At 38.7% G+C, this 25,117-nt stretch overlaps 1 protein-coding gene across 1 annotated transcript in view; it reads left to right on the forward strand.

Annotated features, from left to right (window-relative positions):
* The first annotated feature begins 15,989 nt into the window (after window positions 1-15,989).
* ubl3a (ubiquitin-like 3a) overlaps window positions 15,990-25,117 on the forward strand; it is a 137,701-nt gene continuing 128,573 nt past the window's right edge. The window contains exon 1 of the mRNA XM_028799341.2: window positions 15,990-16,579. Coding sequence (XP_028655174.1) covers window positions 16,553-16,579 — 27 coding nt within the window. The 5' untranslated portion in view covers window positions 15,990-16,552. The remainder of the gene's footprint in view (window positions 16,580-25,117) is intronic.

Genomic DNA, 25,117 nt, shown 5'->3' on the forward strand with positions numbered 1-25,117 from the left:
TTTATTTTCTTTTTGACAATAAATGGAGTCTGTTTGTATTTGACTGGTTTAGTTTTTTCTGTGTTTTGTTTCCCTATCTCCCTCACTTGTGTGTGGCCTATTTAAATACCCCTAGGCCTTTTGGTAGGCTGTAGCACTGTGTAAGTGGAAAGTCAGCATATGCTTAGACAAGAGAAATACTACTTTATGAGTAAACCACAAAAACATTTGATCACAGCTGAGCTAATGATATTATTTACCTTCACTTTCAAAATGTAATTAATAAGGGATATCAGTAAGAAGGTTGTCATCAGACTACAAGAGGCAGCAATTCAGAGTGCAGTGTACTGATGAGTGCAAAGATGGCATGAATTCAGAAAAAAAGTGAACAGCCTAATGGACAGAACATCATAGAGCTCAGAGACAGGTCATAAAGATGGGCAAGAGCTTATCAATCAAAAGGAAAAAGGCCAGATGACAATCATAGATGGATAGAGACAGCACATAAGGAAGAGAGAATGGTATGTTATCTAAGGCATGGTATTTAAGGCAAAAGCCACCCCTCTTGGCAGATATGAGTAACACTTATTTAGACATACCCAGGGATGCAACACAAATTAGTTTTCTGTTCTGGTTATTTTGATTCTGTTGTCAGTTTCTACTCCCTTCTCTATTTATTTCCTTAATAAACTGAACATTTGATGTCATTCTGGGTAGGACAGCTGATATGAGTGTGTCCCATCTTGCAAATGATGAACTGAGATGCTTTATACCATACCATGCCATTTTTATTTGTTAAGCGCTTAAAAACACAGCATTACAACTGACCGAAGCGCTGTACAGTTAAAACAAGCAAGACTAAAAGCAAAATATTAAAAAAAACAAACATTAAGAGAGAATTAAAACAGAGACACTAAAAAAAACAGGTCAGGGGACCCAATAAAACAGAGAAATAGCAAAAAGCAAGTGGGAATAAGACAGGTTAAGAATTAAAAGCCAATGTGAAGAAGTGCATTTTTAGGTGTGATTTGAATGTGGTGACTGAAGTGGCTTGCCTAACCACTAAAGGTAAGGAGTTCCAGAGCTTGGGTGCACAGACAGAAAAAGCCCTTTCACCACGAGCTTTAAAATGTGCCTTGGGAACGGTTAGGAGCAGCTGATCTGCGGATCTAAGAACACGAGGGGGATTGTGACGATGGAGCAAGACACTCAAGTAGGCAGGGGCTAGACCATTTAGTGCCTTATAGGTTAAGAGGAGTATCTTAAAATCAATTCTGAAGCTCACCGGCAGCCAGTATAGGGTTTTTAAAATCGGTGTAATGTGTTGGCTTCTGCTGCTTCCAGTTAAAAGTCTTGCAGCCGCATTTTGAACCAATTGGAGTCTCGAAAGAGTGGCTTTACTAATTCCATATAGGCAGGAATTAGAATAGTCGAGCCGGGACGTAATGAATGCATGGATTACTGATTCCAGGAGGTGGTAAGGCAGAATTGGTTTGAGTTTGGCAATTCGCCTGAGATGGAAAAAGCAGGATTTTACTGTGCTGTTGACTTGAGCATCCATTTTCAGGACCATATCCATTTTGATTCCAAGATTGGAAACAGACGAAGTTACTGGAATGGGAAGAAAGTCGAGGTCAAGGGGTAGGGTCTGTTTGCGGTCGGGACTAAAAACAATGACCTCGGTTTTTGAATCGTTCAGGTGAAGGAAGTTTACAGCCAGCCAGTCCTTAATGTCAGATAAGCAGTTGAGAAGAGGTTTAGTGGAGTCAGTTGACTTGAGGGAGAAATAAATTTGGCAGTCATCAGCATATAGGTGATACGAGATTGCATGTTTTCTAAAAATTGCACCTAAAGGCAGGATGTAAATTGAAAAAAGTAGTGGCCCCAAAATGGAACCCTGGGGGAAACCACATGGGAGTGGGACTGATTCAGATGAAAAATCATCTAACATGACTCTAAGAGTCCTGTTGCAGAAATATGACCTGAACCAGTCGAGGGCTAAGCCAGATACACCAACCCAGGATTCGAGTCGGGAGATCATGATGTCGTGGTCGATTGTGTCGAAGGCAGCAGATAAATTGAGAAGAACCATAATCACGTAGAGTCCTGAGTCCAATGCCAAAAGGACATCATTTAGGACACGTAAATGCGCGGTTTCTGTGCTGTGTTGGGGCCTAAAGCCTGACTGAAAAAGGTCCATTACCTGATGGTCCTGTAGGTGGTGAATTAATTGCTCATAAACTACTTTTTCGAGTAATTTTGACAGGAAAGGCAGTTTGGAAATTGGACGAAGATTGGAGAAGACGGCTTTGTTTATTTATTTATTTAATTTTGTAAATCATATTACAATTAATGACACACACATCAATCAAGGATACAGAATGGTGAATTGAGCTGCTTTATTTTTTAAATTGTTTTGATTTCGAAAATCATATAACAATTAATGATGCACAGATCAATCAAAGATACAATCAGTAATTCCTCCCATACATTTATGTGTCATAATACAAGGAGATTCAAGCTAAAGTTAGAAAATGGGATTTATTAGAAAATGGAACAAACATTAACAAAAATGATAATGTCATTTCTCGTGCACCACTTTCTTTACGTCGTCCTCTGTCTTGAATCGACGACCACCCAGATGTTTTTCTAGTGGTCCAAAAAGGTAGAAATCACATGGTGCCAAATCTGTGGAATGAGGAGGATGTGGCAACATGTCAAACTTCAGTTTCTCCAGACAAGCCTTGGAGTTCTTAGCACTGTGGGGGCACGCGGGCATCATCTTGCAGCAAAAGGACTCCTTGAGACAGCAGTCCCTGCCACAATGGTCTCCACCAAGTCACAGTAACTTGCACTAGTGACTGGAGTACCCCTTAGCATGTAATGTTCGACAATAACTCGGGTGCATGAGTGATTGTGAGGACCATACAAAACCTTTTATTCGGCTGGCACTTCCAGGCAGGTAGCACAAGTCCATTGAGAAGGGTGGAGACGAAATTGAGAAATTACATTATCAGTTTTATTAAGGTTTGTTCCATTTTCTAATAAATCCCATTTTATAACTTTAGCTTGACTCCCTCTCATATGTTTTTTAATATGTGCAATCATTCTGGAATGACATTTGCTTAAATTATTTTATTAATCTTATAATTGTCTCCTAATATTCTCATGATGCTGTCAAGACCGTATTTACAGTAGTTACAGAGTTTTTTTGCAATCCTCGCCATTTTGAGTTGTTTATATATAGGCACTGCCATGATGTTGATGGTATAAACACTCTTTGCTAACCACGTGGTAGTAGACTCTAGTCATCATAGTGATCATTAAGGACATCATAAGGCTCAAATTAATTAAGATGGAAACACATCACAGCCATTCTTTTGGATATAAAAAAATACTTCAACAGTCATTTTTTCACATTTAATTTAGCTAAAGAAAAGCTTGTCAGTAATGGTTAGGACATTTTCTTTGATTTGTTGACTTTCAATTCTTGATTAATGCTTTGATTTTGCTATTTTAGTTGTCAGACTTTTCTGGCTTAGACCCATGCTTGTTTACCTGACTATTCTCATGATAGTCCCCTTGACTCCTTGTCTCCAAGGCAATAACAAATCTGAACATGATGTCTTTTCCCCCACTTTTTGACCACAACATTATTTTTCATATGAAGCGAGTCTCACCGCCACTCAACAATTGCATTACCATTTCAGTTTTGCCATCTGTACTAGGCAAATTATAGAATCTAATTTGCTAAGCTGTTTTAAATGTCATGTGGTCTTTTGTTAATGTCTTTAGGTGGATGTGTGCTTGTGATGAAAACTATTCATCAGCATGTGCAATGTGCTTCACTCTCTGCAGAACTCGCAGCAGTTCTTTTCCTGTCAGCCATTGTATTTGGCTGCAACATTGCTTGCCGTGAGAGGGACAAGAAGCCCAGTTTAGCAGATGAAATAGCCAACAATTCCAATTCATGGGTTGCATTACATGTATCATGGCATAGGCTCATAAGCTCTCAACTGACACCAACATCAAATTCCAAGTAACAGAGGTTTGTAAGTTTTTGCATGTCCAGAAGGCAATACTTAGCATTTCATATACAGTGTATACAACTAATTTTTCATGGCATGGATTCAACAAGGTGCTGGAAACATTCCTAATGGACTTTGGTCCATATTGCATCACGCAATGATTTGTGCAGATTTGTTGGCCTCCCATCCATGATGCAAATCTCCTATTCCACCACATCCCAAAGGTGCTCTATTGGATTGAGATCTGGTGACTGTGGAGGCCACTTCAGCACAGTAAACTCATTGTCATGTTCAAGAAACCATTTTGAGATGATCTCAGCTTTGAGACAATGTACATTACCCCGCTGGTAGTAGCCATCAGAAGATGGGCACACTGCAGTTATAAAGGCGTGGACAAAGTTAGAAACAATAGTCAGGTAGGCTGGGGCATTTAAACAATGTTCATTTGGTACTAAGGGGCCCAATGTGTGCCAAGAAAATATCCCCCTCACTATTACAACACCACTACCAGCCTGAACTATTGATACAAGGCAGGATGGATCCATTCTTTCATGTTGTAGATAGCAAATTATGACCCTACCAACTGAATGTCACAGCAGAAATCAAGACTCATCAGACAACATTTTTCCAACCTTTTATTGTCCAATTTTGTTGAGCCCATGCAAATTGTGGCCTCAGTTGCTTTTTCTTAGCTGACAGAAGTGGCACCTGGTGTGGTCTCCTGCTTCAAGGTTTGATGTGTTGTGAGTTCAGAGATGCTCTTCTGCATATCTCGGTTGTAACCACTGGTTATTTGAGTTGCCTATGAACTCGAACCAGTCTGGCCTCTGACCTCTGGTATGAACAAGGCATTTTCACCCAAATAACAGCCACTCACTTTATATTTTCCCTCTTTTTGGACCATTCTCTGTAAACCCTAGAGATGGTTGTGTGTGAAAATCTTAGTCGATCAGCATTCTGTTCTCTGTTGTTATTTTGCTTTGTCCACAGACAATAAAAGGAACAACCTGATTGGCACCCCAAAACTTTCTTTCTGTCTTCAGAACTCTCATTCCCACACCCGGCCACAGCTAATACATTCACTCCCATTTCACTGGCACATGTGAAATTAGAGGAAGAAGAGGGTGCCGTTTGTTTCTATGTTTAAGAATCTATGTGCTTCTCTCTTTCCCTCTCTTTGGTCACACGCCTTGTGTTGTTCTTCAATTAAAACTCATTGAAGTTTCACAAAGTGATCCTCTATTCATAGCATAAAATATGCCTGCTGAGCATTAGTGATGACTCTTTTCTTCAACATGACAAATATGCTGCTTTTACAGTATGTACAGTTTTCCTGTAAGTGCATCTTAGTGTATCTCTGTGTCCTTTAGTGGTACTGGGTTTACTGTGTTACCCACAACCAACTATGCTATGAGCCATCTTCTGTTGGTAAGGTTAAGCACCAAATTAGCCCTTGGAGTAGAAAGGTTGTACCAGCCTAGGCAATAGAATGTTTTGCTATGGAGCAGAAATTAAACCCAAGGCTTCACTGATGCAGAGAGAGCATAGATCTAGTGCTGATGCTGGTTTATAAATGAAGCAGTAGACATTTTCTTAGGAACACAAAGTCCAAACTTGTTGGTTAATAATTGCCAAACAGGTTTTTCCATCAAGGTTGGCAAGATTGAATTACAGACATTTTCCTCACTGACCAAGATGTCTTCGTGCCTGTTATATGCTTTGCAAGAGCATCATTCAACTGTGATTTATACCACTTTATCAGCTAAAGATACCAGGGAGAGGCTGCTCTGTGGCATTTCCTTTTGGCTGAGGAGAGACTGTGATGTTAAATTTTAGTCAATGGTTATGATTGCAAATAATGAAAAAGAAAAAGAAGGCTGTGCCATTTTGTCCCACAAAGGTATTTGAGTTTTCGACTGGAAGATAAGCGTCCATATTAAGATTCTCTTTTCAGATATACACTTGCTTGTTAAACATACAAGTAATCAGTAACTTCATGCCACTTTAACCATCTATATCATGATTAAAGTGGACTTCTGAAAAGGATGGCTTTAAAAAGATAAGTACTGTATTATTTAGCAGAAGTCATCATTATCCAATAATTACTTCTTTAAAAAATGTAATGAAATTTATTAACATCTAATACAACTGATCATGAAGGAACATGACAGATAAACTTTAATGTATCCACTTTAGGTCGGGGGATTGTGAGGGCCATGGCAAAACTGTCAGCTTGCGTCTCTTGAGATATTCTGTTGCAGGTTTTGAGGTGTGTTTCGGATCATTATCTTGTTGCAGTATCCAACCTCTTTTTAACTTCAACGTTTTTACAAATAATGTGATGTTTACTTCCAGAATTTGCTGGTAATTATTTGAATCCATTCTTCAGTCTACCAATGACATGTTCCCTGTGCCACTGGGTGCAACACAAGCATAAATCCTGATTGATCCACTCCCATGCTTAATAGTTGGAGACGCGTTGTTTTCATGGAATCCTTTTTCCCCAAACATACCTTAGCACAAATTGTGGCCACAAAGTCCTATTTTGACTTCATCCATCCACAGGACTTGTTTCCAAAATGCATCAGGCTTGTTTAGATGTTCATTTGCAAAGTTCAGGCGCAGAGTTTTGTGTTTAGGATGCAGGAAATGTTTTCTCTGCTGATTCCACTATGAAGGTCATACTTGTTCAGGTGTCAGTGAACCACCACTCCAGATTCTACTAAATTTTCCTGAAGGTCTTTTGCAGTCAAACTGAGGTCTTTATTTGACTTTCTAGCAACCCAATGAGCAGTTCTTTTCAAAAGTTTTCTTGGTCTTCCAGACCTTAACTTGACCTCTACCGTTCCTGTTAACTACCATTTCTTAATAACATTACGAACTGAGGAATCAGCTGCCTGAAAATGCATTTCTGTCTTCTTGTAGCCTGCTCCTGCTTTGTAGGCATCAATTGTTTTATTTTTCAGAGTGCTGGGCAGCTGCTTATAGGTGCCCATGACTGCTGATTGTTTGGACAAAGTCTGTGGAGTCTGAGAATTTATACAGCTTTGCAATTTGCATTACCTGGTGTTTCCTAACAATGACTGTGAACACGCCATAGCTTGGGGTGCCCAAACGTTTGCATGGTTCTCCTTTCCTTTTACACTGTACAGTTGTATAGAACAAAAACAATACACTAATCTTTTATAAAATGCTGAAAAGAAATGTGTCATCTTTAATTTTATACCTTCTGTTATCTTCTGATAACTTAACTATTCATGGTAACAGACATTTCAAGCAACGGTGCCCAAACTTTTTGCATACAGGTGTATCTCTGGGTTTTAGTAACTATTGCTTGCTAGTGTTTTTTTCTGAAATGCATTTGAACTATACAGCAGACAATAAATCCATTCTTCATCAGAGTATGATGGGCCCATCTAGCCTAACAGACAATCGAATGCAACTGGAAGAAGTATGGGCATCTCAGAAAGCTATAGGATTTGCACACATTACATAGAGAACCACATATATTCCCAACTTAATGTCCTTTAAAGTTACTCAGACAAATAAATCTTCCTCAAGTCAGATTTTTGTGATTCTTGTATAGATCCCCTTGGGATCAATAAAGTGGCTATCTATGTATCTATAATCACATATAAAAGTTTAAGGGAATATTGCCAGACTGAGCCATGCTTGTTCTTGGTGATGGTAATGAAAGCAGCTGAGAAACAGTTTTTTATTAACTGTATCTCACATATACAGACATGAAAAATTGATCTCTATTATTGCATCTTTAAAACTTGATACAAAATAATGTGTAAAATCCCAGGTGAGGGTTAGACTACAGTGCAGTTCTACTTTTATCATTATAGCTCCTAAAACTTAAAGCTGTACAGCTAAATGCAACAGTACAGCAGTTGTATCTTACAGAACAATGACAGCAAGCCGGACCTGCAGTACTATTTATGTTGTCCAAAACAGAAATTTCTGACATAGGAGACATGAATAGTCATATCAATGGTATCAATATCTGTGTCAATTCCTGTATCCAGAATGTCATCCATCCATAATTTTCTTGAGCCCGTTTTGCTTGTTACACCTCACAGAAAGATAGAGTATATCTTGGTGGCTACTGGACAGAAAACATCCCTGGGTGGTATTGCCAGTTCATCACAGGGCCACACTTTTTCTTCTTCTTTTAGCTTCTCCCATTAGGGGTTGCCATAGCTGATCATCTTTTTCCATATCTTCATGTCTTCTGCATCTTGCTCTGTTACACCCACCACCTGCATGTCCTCTCTCACCACATCCATAAACCTTCTCTTAGGCCTTCCTCTTTTCCTCTTGCCTGGCAGCTCTACCCTTAGCACTTTTCCCAAAATACCCAGCATCTCTCCTCTGCACATGTCCAAACCAACGCAATCTTGCACCTCTAACTTTGTCTCCCAACCGTCCAACCTGACCTGACCCTCTAATGTACTCATTTCTAATCCTGTCCATCCTCATCACACCCAATGTAAATCTTAGCATCTTTAACTCTGCCACCTCAAGCTCTGCCTCCTGGTTTCTGGTCAGTGCCACCGTCTCCAACCCATATAACATAGCTGGTCTCACTACCATCCTGTAGACCTTCCCTTTCACACTTGCTGATACTCATCTGTCACAAATTTCGCCTGACACTCTTCTCCACCCATTCCACCAAATTGAAAGTTGCCAGTTTCCGTAAAATGCAAGTTTTTGGGAAAGGAAAGGAAAGGAAACCAGGGCATCTGAAGAAAAAATACCCTGGAAGAGATGGGATAGGTAAATTCTAACCACACAGCTATTGGACTGTTAATTATTTGTACCAACCACTAATTTAATGTGGGTGACATGGTGGTAGCACTGCTGCCTCACAGTAAGGGTCCTCCCTGCATGGCACTTAAATGAATTGACAATGCTAAATTGATCCTAGTATGTATTTGGATTGTAGGTTTGTTTGTGTGTGTGTGTGTGTGTGTGTGTGTGTGTGTGCGTGTGCGTGGGTGTGTGTGTGCGTGTGTATGTATGTGTGGGTGTGTGTGTTTGCCCTGCGATGGATTGGCTCCCTGCCAAGTTAGTTCAGGATTAGAGTAAGGCTAATATGGCAGAGCTATTCCCCATTTATTAAAATTAGATTGCTTATCATATCCACATCATCTGACAAAGTGGAAGGATGATTTATGCAAATGAATACAAGTGATGTAAGGAGATATTTTTAATGACTTTGTTCTACCCTGTGTCGTGGATGGAGCAACAAAGAGAAACTACAAGAGTTCTGTAGCATACCAATGCCTCCACAGCAAAAATAGTGGATCATGTTCTCCTTCACCAAATAAGTGGAAAGAGTTTGGTGTTTCTGAAGGCAGATGTACTGTTCACTGAGACAGAGTATGGTGGGCACCACTCCATGATTGTGTTTATTCTTTTTTTTTTATTTGATATACTTTACTATCCCCAAGAGGAAAGAACTGTGGAAAGAGCAAGATGCTTGTACATTGTGGGCCAGAGAAAATCATCCAGTGACAATACAGTACTGCAATTGTGTGGAAGGTAAAGACATTTGACATTTTTTCAAATTTAGATTTTTACAACATCTGTCTGCAAAATGTACTTGCAAGAGTGAGTAGTTTACAACATTCTAAACAAATGTTTAGAGTTGTAATGCTAGCTATATTTAGTGACATGAAGTCTCTCACCATGTTGGCTTGTTCTCTTTGCTAGTTATTTAATCAGCCTTCGGCCACATTTTTGAAATTAACAGAAGTGAATTAAAATTCTGAAGTGTAAGGTCTGGGTGGTTGATTATTTCACAGTTACTCAAACAAACCAAATGAAACCCTAAACATCCTACACCAACAACATTGTACCAAAGTAACTTAGAAATGGCATAAACAGAGTTAAAACCAATAAAACAATAAAAGTTGTTGGCAGATGCTTGTGCCTTTCTTAATTACAATTACATAAAAAAACAGCGGCTTATTTATGCAAGATCTCATTTACCATCCATTTTCTAACCAGTTTATTCTCTTCTAAGCCATTGTGAGGCATTCAACCCATTAACCCAGAGAACCAATGCTGGACTTTTGTCACTTTATTTTCCACAAAGTAAGGGATAGTGGCCATCTTCAGAATCTGCTCTCCCATGCACTATCACTTTTAAATTTTACATTATAATTTACCTCACAGTGACAGTCTTGAATATCGAAGGATGTCCAAAAGTCCATTAATCTTCAAGAAATGTTTTGCCACTTTGAAAATGTTTTGCCACTTTTGAGTTCTGCAGCAATTTTTTGATTCTGGCATGTGAAAGGGACTGGTCCTGGTACATGTTGACAATACAAGAAAGAATCTGTCAAGATATATTATGAGATTAAAGAAGAAAAGTTTATAATAGGCATGGTAGCCATATAACTTCCTTCTGGACAGGTGAGTTTAAAATTGACCTAAGGTCAACACAGTACCAACACAGCCTACAACCAACAAAACCTTTTCCCTGCTGTGCAGCATGGCAGGAGAAGTGTCCTTATATGATCGTGGACAACCTGACATAATTAAGGTAATCATGAATTCTGAGAAATATCTCAAAGAATTCTTGAGAAGAATATCAGGGCAACTGTTGGAAAGCTCAAGTTGAGCACAAAGTAGATGTTTCTTTAAGAAAATGATTCTAAATACTAACCACTAAAGAATGGTTTAGGAAGCCAAGGCAAAGCCCTGACCTAAAATTCAGTGACAAACATAAGGAGGGCTGTTTATGGAAGACATCCTTCACACCTAAAGGAGCTAATGGAATTTTGTAAAAAGAAATGGGGAAAAGAAAACCCATCCAGCAACCAGTCAGAAACTGCTAATTGGCTATAAGGGGTGACTATGTGAAGGTATTGCTTCTAGAAGAGGTGTCACAAGTTACTGACTGACAAAGGTTCATTTACTTTTGCCTGCAATATTTGTGAGATTTGTTAAATATCACAGTCTAAAATTCTATGAGTTTTTACTTAGCACGTTCATTTTGTATGTTCATCAAGAATTCCAGCTTATATAATATTTGTGTACCATCTTCAAGGTAGTCATTATTATAGGTTTCACAAACTTCCAAGCATGACTGCATCCTATTCAATGCAAGGAAGGAAAAAGGAATTTGCATTTGGATGATGTACAGTAGAATTAAAAAATGCATGCCCAGGTTGGGCAATAAAATAAACTGAAAGTTGCTACTGCAAAACATCAGCTTCACCTTACATCCAAACGTATTTTAACACAATATAATAATAATAATAATAATAATAATAATAATATATTTTATTTATATAGCACCTTTCCCATGCTCAGCTTAGTATTGTTAGGTGACTGCCTATGTGCTTGTGCATAGAGAATAAAATATGTTATTCATTTGTTTGTGACGGTCATTTATTGATCATTGGATGAATATTCATTCATTCACTCATTTGATTAACATGTTATTTCAATACAGGATTGGGTTGGGGTTGGGCTTGGTTGAATGGTTCCAAGCCTGTCCTGACATCTTCAGGTCCTATTTATTTACTATTTGTACATAAATGACTTGAAATGTACAGATATGTATAGAAGTCAAATAAACCTAACCATTAGCTATATTAATGATGCAGTAAACCTATATCTTTTGTGAAGTTCTGCCTGTGGCATGTACCAGTCTCGGTGTGACTGAAGAAATCAAAGGCTTAACATGTCACTCATATCTTGGTATAGGGCAGAGGAGCATAGGTTCTTGGGATCTTGGGACACCTTTTGGAACAGATGGGATGTATTCCACTGTGACAAGTTACATCTGCACAGAAGGAATACTAATATACTGAAGAGACAGTAGTTGGGAGTTGTTTAAACTATGGAATAGGGAGGCTAGGATTTTCTGACAGGCCAGATATAGAACTTCAATAAGGGGACAGGCAGTAGTATAAAAAAACAAATATAAAAAGTTCTTTTACACTTAAAAAGCCAAAGTAGAGTAAATAATATAGTATGTTATGAATTGCTTGACTTAATGCTAGGAGTTTAAAGAATAAAATAAGCAAGTTAGATTTATTTGTAGCTGCACATAATTATCATACAGAATAACATAAATAACAGAAACCATGTTAAATAAGAGAGATGAAGCTGAATATATTGTAGACAGATATACAATATTTAAGAATGACAGGCAAAACCAAAAGTGTGGGGAGTCACCATTTATGTAAAACAGAATCTGAATGCAAGTCTTCTTCAATTAGATGTTGAGCCACAGCTTACTGAGGATGTTTGGATTCAATGAGACAGCATCAGGAACTGAGGCTTTATGTTAGAAATGTGCTAAAGATGCCTTAATGCAGGCAATAGTTTCAAGTCTTTCTAATAATTTTAAAAGAGCAAGTTTAAATGGGGATATTATAGTCACTGGGGGCTTACTTTACCCAAATGTTAACTGAATTATCCTTACAAACTGGAGTTCATTACAGGAGTGTTTTAACACAGTATGTTAAAGCATCAATGCAGGGCAAAGCCTGTCTAGTTTTAGTAGTCTGAAGTAATCAGGGTAGGATTCAAAAGATAGATGTGACTGAACCATTAGGTTTTAGTTACCATAATATAATACATTTCACAGTGTTTTGCCAGAGTGCATTTTCAATACCTATAACATTTAAGTTTAATTTTAGTAGAGCTAATGTTGACCAGATGTAATAAAGCCTAAATAGAATAAATTGAGATAGGCTTTTAAGTATGAAGGCAGTTGAGGAGATGTGGAGCAGGTTTAAAAGTATTTTACATATAATGCAGGACAAGTTTATTCCAAAATTTACAAGCAGTAAGACATTAAAGAGAACTCTGTGATGGATAAATAATGAGCTAAAAAGGAAATTGCAAAGAAAAAAACTGTTGTATAAGGCATAAAAGACTAATTACTCCTATGTTAAACATAGGGCATAAGAGAACACGAGAGCCAATTTTTAAAAGGAATATTAGGAAAGCTAAAAAGCAGTTGGAGAGAAAGATGGCAGAAAAGGCAAAAGATGATTTAAGGAGGTATGTATTAGGAATGGAAAGGGTGAGCTTGAATATGTAGACTGTGATATAGTAGATACAAAGAACTTGCATTTTTCATATGTTTCCACATATGAGGAATTTGATAACCTCCCAAAATCAACAGGAATTATTATAGAGGTACTTGATTTTATGGAAATTGTAGATTAAATAGGCTAAAATCTAACAAATAACCAGGACCAAGATATATATACACACACACTAGTGTTGGGGCTGCTGCTGTTTTTATTATATATAAAAATGATCTAGATAAGAATACAAGTATGAACAATAAGCTGATTAAGTTTACAGATGTTACCAAGCTAGGAGGAAGGGCAGATTAAGTACTATAGAATCTGCTAAACTGTTGCAGAGGAACCTGGACAGCATACAGGCTTGGAAACATTTGTGACAGATTAAATTCAGTGTAAGTAATTGTAAGATATTACATCCAGAAGGGAGAAATACTAGATTTGAATTCACAGCAGGTGGTTTGAAACTTCAAAGTACACCTTATGACAATGATCTAGAGGTCATAGTGGATTTATCACTGTCTACACTGAGACAGGGCACAGAAATGATCAAGAAGGCTAACAGGAAGTTCGCTTATATTATCATATCATATCATATCATATCATATCATATTAAATTATATTATATGTGTCTCGCAGTTAGGAGACCTGGGTTAGTGTCCCGGGTCCTCCCAGCGTGGAGTTTGCATGTTCTCCCCGTGTCTGCGTGGGTTTCCTTTGGGTGCTCCGGTTTCCTCCCACAGTCCAAAGACATGCAGGTTAGGTGCATTGGCGATCCTAAATTGTCCCTATTGTGTGCTTGATGTGTGTGTGTGTGTGTGTGTGTGTGTGCGTGCGTGCGTGCCCTGCCCTGGGTTTGTTTCCTATCTTGCACCCTGTGTTGGCTGGGATTGGCTCCAGCAGACCCCCATGACCCTGTAGTTAGGATATAGCGGGTTGGATAATGGATGGATGGATGGATTATATGTGTGGAGTACAAGTCAAGGGAGGTTATCTTTATGCTACATGATACACTAGTGAGATATCATTTGTTTATGGTTTTGGTCTCCATATTACAAAAAAGACATAGTGACTCTAGAGAAAGTCCAGTGGAGAGCAACTAGCCTGATCCTAGGACAGGGACATGCAGTATGAGCTACTGTATGAGGAGAGACTGAAGGAGTTGATTTTCTTCAGTTTAAGCAAATAGATAATAATAATAATAATAATAATAATAATAATAATTAATAAACTAAAGTGTTTAAAATTTTGAAGTTAAATAGTACAGTGGATCCCAGCTGTTACTTTAAAATAAATTCCCCAACAAGAACATGGGCACGGATGGAAATTTGTTAGGGGCAAATTTCATACATATGTTAAAAATTACAGAAAGAACCAGATATGTGGAATAAATTACAAAGTAGTATGGCAGAGAGTAGGACTTTTAGGGACCTTCAGATATCGACTCAGTGTTATTCTGGACAATCTAGGTGAATGGGATTGGTGAACTTGTTGGACTGAATGATTTGTTCTCATCACAAATTTTCAAATGTTAAAAATAACGAGAAAATGTCTGAATTAGCGCAAGCTACCTTAATTTATAGTGTTCCAAAGAAATATAATGGTTTACTTCATGAGATAGAAGTACATAATAAAAAGGAATAGTTGCATCAGATATTTGAAATATTGAAATGTGTCCTTCAATTTAAATGTTGAGTCTAAATATTCACAACTCTAAAAAAAAAAGTTATTTTTCACTCTCTGATACTGATTCATAGAGTGCTAGATCCCTAGTAAATGATCAAAAATGAAAAGTAACACCATGCTCATAATCACTGACCTTAAAATAGTGTAAAAATCATACCCCACATGCTTATGTTTGAAATTTGACATTTTTAACCTTCTTGGAGTAGCTTTTGAGGGCTAGGACCAGTGATCCATCCATCCATCCATTTTCCAACCCGCTGAATCCGAACACAGGGTCACGGGGGCACACACAAACACCCACACACCAAGCACACACTAGGGACAATTTAGTATCGGCAATGCACCTAACCTGCATGTCTGTGGGAAGAAACCGGAGCACCCAGAGGAAACCCACGCAGACACAGGGAGAACATACAAACTCCACGTAACTGCGAGGCAGCAGAGCTACTGTTTCTCAAGTTAATAATGACAGTAGTCGAGCAATCAGTTCAAAGCTGGTCGTGTTGTAAACTGCTGTAATAATACACACCAAAGCAAGCCGGAAGCTGACTCAGCCTGATGAAATCATCATGTGCTGCACCAGCCCGCTAGCTAACATCCCTTAACAGCTACCACTGTGCCACCATGCCGCCCAGGACCAGTGATAAAGAATCAAAAGTTATGTTTATGATCAGCAAGCTTGAAATAGCTCAAAATGACACTCTACTATCTATATTACTGACACCCATTTTTTGAAGGTTTGTGAAAAGGAGTAACATTAGCCCCTTCTTTCCTATTAGGGGTGAACCCCTAGAATTGGTTAATGCTGCATACACAACTTTAAGTCCTTTGGATCATTTTTGCTGAAGAAACTATTAGTTTGCTCTTTATCATAAAGGCATAATTTCCTGCACAAAATATGGTCCAGAAATGTCTTTAAAATTATGTTTTTTTTCGGGCATAGAGGGTCAAAAATACGGGGGAAACCCCAAAAAGCTCATCTTTTGAGTAACAAGATATCATAACGAGTTGAACTGTATACAATATGTGGGGTTTTTTGAGTAAAAGAAAAACTGAAGCGATTTCAAAGTAATTCTTATCAACTCAAAAAAACTAACATCTCTCATGCAACAAAAGATGCACGGATGGAAAGGGAAAACCCGGTGAAAAACTACAAATCCCATCGTCCTTTTATGATGACGCATAAGAGGGGGCAGGGCCCTTTAAGCTTGTTCCTGTCTTATTCCGCCATGTTTGTTTGAGATAAAATGACAGCAGGACGGAGAAGAAGAACGACGCTGGTCCAATTTGAAATTTGTTAATATATTAATATACTTAATAACTTAATTTTTTGTGCAGTTATGACACGAAAGGACCTTCGCTGTGTATGCAGTTAACAATCTAAGCACTTTTCTCTTTCTACGAAAATAAACGGATTTTGTCGAGATTTATTTCCTTGGGATTGTAATTTTGTTCTCGCGTGCCGTTTGCTGCATTTATGTAAAACAAAATAATAAATATTGCTGCTTCTGGGAACCTGTCAGTAAGGTAAAGGATACATCAGCCAAGATTCTACCCTATAAAGAAGCCGACATTATGATTATTGGGAAACACTCGTAACGATCCTCTGATGCTGAAGAAGGAGTAACGAGGCTTTTATATTTTTACTGTTTTTGTTTACTAAAGACGCATTTTTAATCACGGATATCCATTTTTTAATCATTCCTTTGTGGTAATTTTACAAGTAAAGAAAATTTAAAATCAACTCTCGTCTATTTTGGGAAGGTCAAAGACGGGAAAAAAGGATAACACTCAAAGATGTCAGGCAGTATTCCCGCAGACACGGTGAGAAACATTTGCATCTGTGTTCATATAAATGGGGATTTATGTGTGTTTAGTTTAAGTGTTACTTTTTCAGAGATTCCGAACATTTTATCTGTCTTATTTTGGATTTTTCTTTGTATGGAATTGATTGCTTTACATGAATTTTAACGACACACAGCAGTGCTCACAATTAAGGAGCCACAGGCAGAATGCTCTTTATCGCTGTCATCAGTATAATTCAGTAATAATTGAAGCTTGATTCAACATTATAAAATTTAAAGCACTGATAAGTTTAAAAATAACTGTTAAGTGAGTTTCCTGCTACATAATGACAATAAGGGAGAAAGGAATAGAAATACTTGGTTGTCTGTTGTAGTAGTTTTGCATTTTCTTCTGCTCACGAAAAGTTTATTGTTCGCATGTTCGGTAAACAGCCCTACTTTAAGTCCTGTCAAGGAGCAAGACATCCATTCCCTTTAAAATATTTCTAATATCTGTAATTTTTTATGTAGTATATGGCAGTTCAACCCAAATTTTTGTTCCATTCCTCTAGTAGAAGCAATGATGACCGCAATGGTGAAATAATCGCTTACGCCCCCTACTTTTATTATAGAAATACTTGACACATGCATCATTATTCTCTTTAATTTTTGTTTTAATTTGTTTTGTTTTAATATAGACACGTATTTTTCAGTTTTCACTTCATTGGTTAAATATTAGGTCGAATTACGAGTTAATAGAAAAGCTCACTACTTCGCTGAGAATTCCAAAATGTCTTTTCGCGTACAACTTCAGCAATGCGAGCCAACTCCGTTTTGATGGACTGTTGTTCATTTAACATTTACATAGTACAGTAATGAAGTTTTTTTTTTTTTTTAATTTCTTTTTCTAAAGTGAACTGTTTTCTAAAGTGAACTGTAGGTTGTGGTCAATGAAGTTCTTTGTTTTCTTCTACTTCATCACTGCATTCGTCTTTGATTATTTTTGATGTGTAATGCATGCTTGGTAATATGTGTAGCAATATTGTAATCATTATTGAAAATTGTTTAACGTTTGTTCGTCTTTATTTTATAATTACATTCTGCAGTTATTATCTTGATATTATCTGGTTTGTATTAATAACAATGTTTGAATGATCACATAACTTTTTCTGCAGCGTTATTTTAGTTTGTTGCTCGTGAAACACGCTTTTAGAAGGTAAACTCTTGTCTCTTTAAGGGCTTGAATTCACAATCTTTACACTGGTTAAATATTATAAAACTACATTTAAGTGTTTACGTCAGCAGCATCACATGTTTTATGAAGTCTATATGTTTACACCTAGTTCACCTGGCTACTCTGGTATCCTCGGCACTCTCAGACTTCGTACACAGTTTTTAGATTGAAGGATAGATACAGTAGCTTAATTAGGAATAACTAACTTAAGTCGTTTAAAATTAATGAATGCTCATTTTCACTTATCTGTTGCAGCATTACAAATTTATGCAAATTGCTTTTTTGTGGTTAATGTTAGCATAGTATTTGCACCTATGTTTTATGAATTAGGTGAATATGCAGGGCATAAAAATGAGCAGAATTTGGTTACTGTGGCACTCGTAATTGTTTACCACATGAAAAAGTTGAGGAATATATTTAAAGACCGTAGTCAATAGTGAAAGCACATGTATTATAATAATAACAACAAAAATAATAATGAGTAAATAATAATCTGGTTGAAACCTTTATTCAAGAGGACTTACAACATCTGTGATACTGTTAGTTACATTTGTTTCGTTTTTCCCCTTGGAGTACGGGCAGATGAAACGAGTTGCTCATGGTCACACAGTGTTGATAGGAGTTCAACCCCTGAGGTTCAAACGTACTAAGTCTTAAGGACTATGCCACACTACCTCCCAATGCAGGAATTTATATTCTGTTATTCCAGTTTATATGTTAGTGCAAGTGTTGGGACAACTAACATCTGTGATCTTAACATTAAAAATAACAAGTTCTTTTTGATAATCGTCTTTATTGGTATTTCATTGGCTTCTCAGCAGTGTAAGACCCTTTCACAAATGACTGTTGTATTAGATGTTAAAAATTCCTTGAAAATGTTCACATATTGTTTGTCAATAAAACTACTTTAAGAGTCAATTGTATGCTTGTAGTTTTCAAATGTTTACATTTTGCTATTTATCAGGTTATTGTACATTTGAACCTAGCCAGCTAAGCACATAGATTACTTCATAAGTCATATAGCAAGTCACATGGGTGCTGCCTGTAGAGGAAGTATGTCTTACAGCTGGGACAAGGTGTGGTATTGTAAATAGCAGATTACTGGAATATTATGTAAATCGATGCTTAAAAAATTCAGCAAGTAGGCAGTTTAGAATCTGAAAATCTATTTGACTCCAGGCATAATCACACATTTATAGATTAAACACAGTATAGTTAAACATAATTCTTTATAGTAACTAAATTATTTTGTACTTGTTATTAAATAGAAACTTTTAAGTGTATTTTCTGATACTGTCAGAATTATTGCTTGGGTTGGAATACATTGTTTAATATGTTAATTCATAAATGAATGGTTCACATTAAAATACTATATACTATTCACTTTTTTATTTGGTAAAAATAAAGTTTTTTTTTTTTTTTTGAAAATTATGAAATGAATAAGAATGGGGTTAGTTTAAGAGTTATCTTTCTGATTTTTAAGCCAGCCATGGCTACAGAGATTTGCAAGTTGTCACAAAAACATAATAAGATTTTTTTTTTCCATCAATGTGAACATTTTAATTACAGCCTAACATGGTTTGTTCAACTTTTAAATATTGTCTTTTAAACCTTTAAATACTGTTTGTTGGGTCGGGATCCTGCATTGTCCTGTCCTTTAAGAAGAGTTGGATACTGTAGGGCTGCAACTAATGATTATTTTGTTAGTCGACTAATCGTTCAATTGTGTTCAATTTTTTTTTTGATTATTTCATGCCTGACTATTTTGATGCCTGTTGAGTCACATCCAAGCAGTGAATCAAGAGCTAGTAGAGATCTATTTGAAGTTCTCTCAGCTGAAGTTGAAGCACCCTCATCATCTAGTCCTGTTGCTTCTTCATGCCCCGTGGCAAGCTGGTTGTTTTGAGTAATACTCCCATTCATGGACTGGAGGGCCAGAGCCTGTATTTTGTTCTGAACACTGAACCTCTCTTCTGGTTTCAGGAATTTCAGCTTTCAGAAATGTGGGTCTAGTGCAGTTGCAGTGATCAGTTTGTTTGGATCATTATCTTTTAAGGTGACCTCTCTTGACCAATGTACAGTGATCTCCTCTGAAGCAGCTGTATCATAAGCAATGTGGGTGGATTTGAGAAGCCCTTTGACCAGTGGAGGCAGAGCAGAGACAGTCACATAGCTTTCCCCACTCAAGTAGACTGTAGACAGGGGTGTCGAACTCCGAGCCTGTAGGGCCGCAGTGGCTACAGGTTTTCATTTTAACCCTTTTCCTAATTGGCGAGCAGTTTTCACTGCTAATTAACTCCTTTTCCATTAATTTTAATAGCCCTGTTTTTAAGGAATCAATCCTCGAATTGATTCCTTTCTTCAGCAGCCAAACAGAAATGAGACGTGAAACGAGCCAACAGATGACCAGCTAAACTGGGATTTCAAAGTCCAACCAATTTCACTCCAAACAGTCTCTTAATGAGAAGCTGATTCTTGCTGTTTATTAAGCCCGTTATTTAATTCCATGGCTTGTTGCTGCTCTCATTGTGCCACAGCAGACATTTCCAAATCTGTTGATTTTTCTGTTTTTTCTAAGAACGTTTTCAAAATGTTTTGGTGACCTGAGAGATCAACTTTACTGAGACCTTCACCTTTATTTATTTTCAGATATTGTGTGATGGGCACAGGTGAGATGGTCATATGGTGGCTTGTTTGATGTCTTATTATTGTTTGGCTACTAATTAAGGAAAAAGAGACGATTAAGGGGCCTGAGTCAAGTTAATTAAAACTAAAGCAAAAGAAGTTAATTAGCAGTAAAAATGGCTCACTAATGAAGAAGATGGTTAGAATGAAAACATGCAGCCACTGCGGCCCTCGAGGACTGGAGTTCGACACCTGTACCAGTGTAGCACATTCAAAGTCCTGGAGATCTTTAGCCATCCATCCATCCATCCATTTTCCAACCCGCTGAATCCGAACACAGGGTCACGGGGGTCTGCTGGAGCCAATCCCAGCCAACACAGGGCACAAGGCAGGAGCCAATCCCGGGCAGGGTGCCAACCCACCGTAGGACACACAAACACACCCACACACCAAGCACACACTAGGGCCAATTTAGAATCGCCAATCCACCTAACCTGCACGTCTTTGGACTGTGGGAGGAAACCGGAGCGCCCGGAGGAAACCCACGCAGACACGGGGAGAACATTCAAACTCCACGCAGGGAGGACCGATCTTTAGCCAGCTCCTCTAAAATGATCCACTGATCAGCTTTGTGCTCTAGGTGTTGTTTCCCTCTTTGTTTTACTGTTGGGTCAGACAGGGTTGCAGTCAGTGGCTATCTTTGTTCCAGGAGGCGCGTTATCATATAAGTGCTGTTCCACCTGGTAGAGACATCTTGGACAAGTTTGTGCTCCTGGGTCCCCATCTGTTTCTGCTTGGTCTTCAGCTTGCTTGAAGCCAGTTCACTTCGTTTAAAGTGCTCTACAAGACACCTTGCTGTTCCAAGTGCTTTACTGATCTAAGGGTGTTTCCGTGCATTATTGATCACCAACTTCAATGTGTGGCCTGCACAGCGGATGGACATCCACCCATGTTTTTCCTGCAAGATGTTAGCAGCCAGGACAACATTGGAGCCATTGTCATGAACAACTGCCACAGTTTTGCTTGGAGGGATCTCAAACTTTTCCACAGCCTGCTCAATCCATGTTGTGATGTTTGTCCCAGTGTGTCGTTCTTCTAATGGCATGGTTGTGAGGCTGAAGCTAATGAGCTTCCAATCATCTCTTATAAAGTGTCAAGTGATACCAAGATAAGCCTCTGTGGCAACACTGGTCCAGGCATCAGCTGTCTGGGCAATCTTGTTCTTGGCTGATTTAAGAACAGTTTTCATCTGAGTAATAGCAGATTCATACTGTGTGAATTCAACCAACCAATTTGTGTTAAAGGAATACTCCACCCAAACAACATTTATTTATATAGCACATTTTCATACAAATAATGTTGCTCAAAGTGCTTTACATGATGAAGAAAGAGAAAAAAGACAAAGTAAGAATTAAAATAAGAGAACACTATTTAACATAGAATAAAAGTAAGGTCCGATGGCCAGAGAGGACAGAAAAAACAAAAAAACTCCAGACGGCTGGAGGAAAAAAAATAAAATCTGCAGGGGTTCCAGGCCATGAGACCGCCCAGCCCACTCTAGGCATTCTACCTAACATAAATGATCAGTCCTCATTGTATTCAGGGTTTTCATGGAAGGACTTGATGATGACGGTCACATGGACTTCTGGCCTTTAATCCATCAATGTGGGGACATCATGGTGCTTTGATTAGGTGGTGGCAGCGCAGGTCGCCACCAAAGAAAACCGGAAAAAGAACAGAAGAGAAAGTAGGAGAGTTACACAGGAGTTATTTGTATGTGTTACACTGGGTGGTTTGTAGTGCTGGTCACATTTTCACACAGAATGTAGAGAAAAACGTTTGACAGAATAAAAGCCAATAGCAACCAATTCTGTACATCGGCAAATGGTGTAAAACACATCCATGGGGAAAATCACATGCGTCTCAGGCTGCATAATCCATACGTCAGTTATCAAGTTGTGTGCTAAAAACTGGAAAACACTGGCTTTTTATCTAAAGTGCGCTTTGCTCGCCTACCCCCGGCGTTTTGAACCCATGCCCGCTGGGCAGCCGTAGTTTCAGACACGCGTTGTAGGAGCTTCCATTGTTTTGAACCCGTGCTTGTCCTGTTTCTGCGGTTTGAGACGCGCGTTGTAGGCGTATATTCGTCAGTCGAGCTCGTTCGGTTTGAACCCGTGCCTGCTTTGCCTCCGCAGTTTCAGACGGTGGGTCGCGTTCGCCGTTTTGTACGATCCCAAGCAGCACATTATTCCTAACTTCACTCCGCAGTAGTGCCACGCACAATATGGCGGTGACGCCTACACCTGCGCCTTCACTACGCAGTAGTGCCACGCACAATATGGCGGTGACGCCTACACCTGCGCCTTCACTACGCAGTAGTGCCACTCACAATATGGCAGCGACGCCTGCACCTTCCGTATTATGTCGGGTTTTACCATGCTATGTAGGCGCTTTTGCCTTTCGTACTGTCCCACGCCTTCCGACGCGCGATGTAGGCGCCTGCACCTTCCGGGTCTGCCTCCGCTGTGTGGTGTGGACATTTAACTGTCGTGTTTTCTGCTTTTATATTCTGTATCTCGCTGTGCATGTGTTTCGTGCGTAGTCTTTCCCGTTTCGCGCGGGGGGGGGGGGTGAGGGCTTTGTGTGGCGCCTGCACACGTTCGTAGTCTCTCCCGTTTCACTCTGGGGAGGGGGGCTTTGTGTGGCGCCTGCGCACTATGTCTCCTGCGTCCACGGGCAGGTCCCTGCGTCCATATCCGGTTTACCATTCTCGGTTAGTAATATGGATTGTTAAATGTAGACTTCTGGAATTATCAGCACAAATCACAAGCTTTGTAAAATGAGTTCTGAAGGGTAAGGTGTAGCCTGGATGAAATGTGTTGATAATCTGTTTGAAGGCCTGATCTTCAACCATAGATATAGGTTACATGTAATTGACAATCATGTTCAGAATGCATTCTGTATACACTTAAGCCATTTGAGTAGTGCAAGAGCCTCTCTCCAGGATAAACTCGTCTACACACCTTAGCTTACTACCACTGAAACATAAAGAGCAACAGAGAAAGATGTTTTAATCATCACACTCTGAAGGAAAAGTGTTGTAGTTTATCACATCATGTACTAGATTATGCCAAAATAAAAAAAATAATGGGCTCCAAAACACAAGTTACCTAATGTTAGTTAGAGATGGTTTACTATTCATATGAACTCAAATATTATACGAAAAAAGAAAAAAAAAAAACTAGGATGGCTCAGCTACTCCTATTCACTTGTTTACTATAGCTCCAAACACGTTAGCAAACATAACTGAAATTATATTCGCTTAACCCTTAAACCGCCAGAACCGGCTATAGTCGGTTCCCAATGCAATTTGCCAGCATGCCGGAGCCAAGTATATTCGGAAAAGTACATTCATTGAACACCGCAACTGGCTAGAGTCGGTTTCCAATGCAATTTGCCAGCACGCCGGAGCCGAGTATATTTGGCGATGTATATTCATTGAATGCTGCTACCGGCAATAGTCGTGTCTCAGTGCAGTTTGCCAGCACGCAGGTGGCAAGTATATTCGGCGACATACATTCATTGAACCCCACAACCAGCTATATTTGCTTCACAGTGAAATTTGCCTGCACGCCGGAGCTGATCAGTCGTATTCGTTGAGCAGCCAGCTCACGACCACTGCCAGCCCTGGCAGAACTGCGGCACCACTGTCTCTGGGATTCAGCCACTGCACTGGAAGAGCCTGCATTCATCAGTGTTTACCTCTGTGTGTTTGCGTGTAGCCAGTTCAAGCGCTGTTGGCTCAATGATTTACTGAATTTCATCAATGGCGTCAGTGGCACCTTGAACATATAATAATAGATTGTTGCAGTAATTTTTTTTTATAGTTTTTACAGTTCATTTGCAGTGTGTAAAATGCAGTAATTGTGATGCTTTTTGCATGAAAAAAAATACGTGTTCCATTAAAATTTCACATTTTCTTTGTGAATTGTGACTTTGTTTACTTAAAAAGTGCAGCTAAAAAGTATTTGGCGTCCAGGGGTGCATTAACACCCATGTATGTGGCAGTTTAAAGGTTAATTATCATTGTTGAAACCTTGATATACACATTATAGTACAAACATCAATGTTAACACGTGACACTAACTTTACTTGCTAAAACTTACCTCTCAAGAGACGGCAGCATCACAGCTCCAGGGTGCCTGCGTTTCAGATGCGCATGCATTGCGGTGGTGCTGCCGTGAAAAGAAAGCTTCGCTTTGCATAATCTGCATTCAACTTTTTTTTCTTTTTCGGTGAAGTGCTCCCACACTTTAGAAAGTTTCTGTCTCAATTTTTTTCCATCTCCTTCCCCCTCCTCTATCAGACTCGCCATTGCAACCATGTTTATTTTCCTCTACATTCTTCTTCTCCTCAGACGTTCTTCTTCGTTGGTAGTACTGTGTGCAGTCTTGACAAACAATAACAAATGATACTGCCCCCAGATGTTCATGTAGTGCATTGCAGTTACAAAAACCAATGTGGTTCTTTGTGACTGGGGCCTCTATTGAAGGTTCTGTTTATGACGCGTTGACGATTTTTTGTAGTCGACGTTGTCGATTACATTGACTAATCATTGCATCTAGATACTAGAATTTAGAATTGGCTAGAATTTGCTGCATAAAATGTACCATTTGCATTCTTTTTATTGGCAAGTCTAATTTCACTGCCCAGGGTAAA

The sequence above is a fragment of the Erpetoichthys calabaricus genome, chromosome 4, assembly GCF_900747795.2.
Source record: "Erpetoichthys calabaricus chromosome 4, fErpCal1.3, whole genome shotgun sequence".
Classification (NCBI taxonomy): Eukaryota; Metazoa; Chordata; class Cladistia; order Polypteriformes; family Polypteridae; genus Erpetoichthys; species Erpetoichthys calabaricus.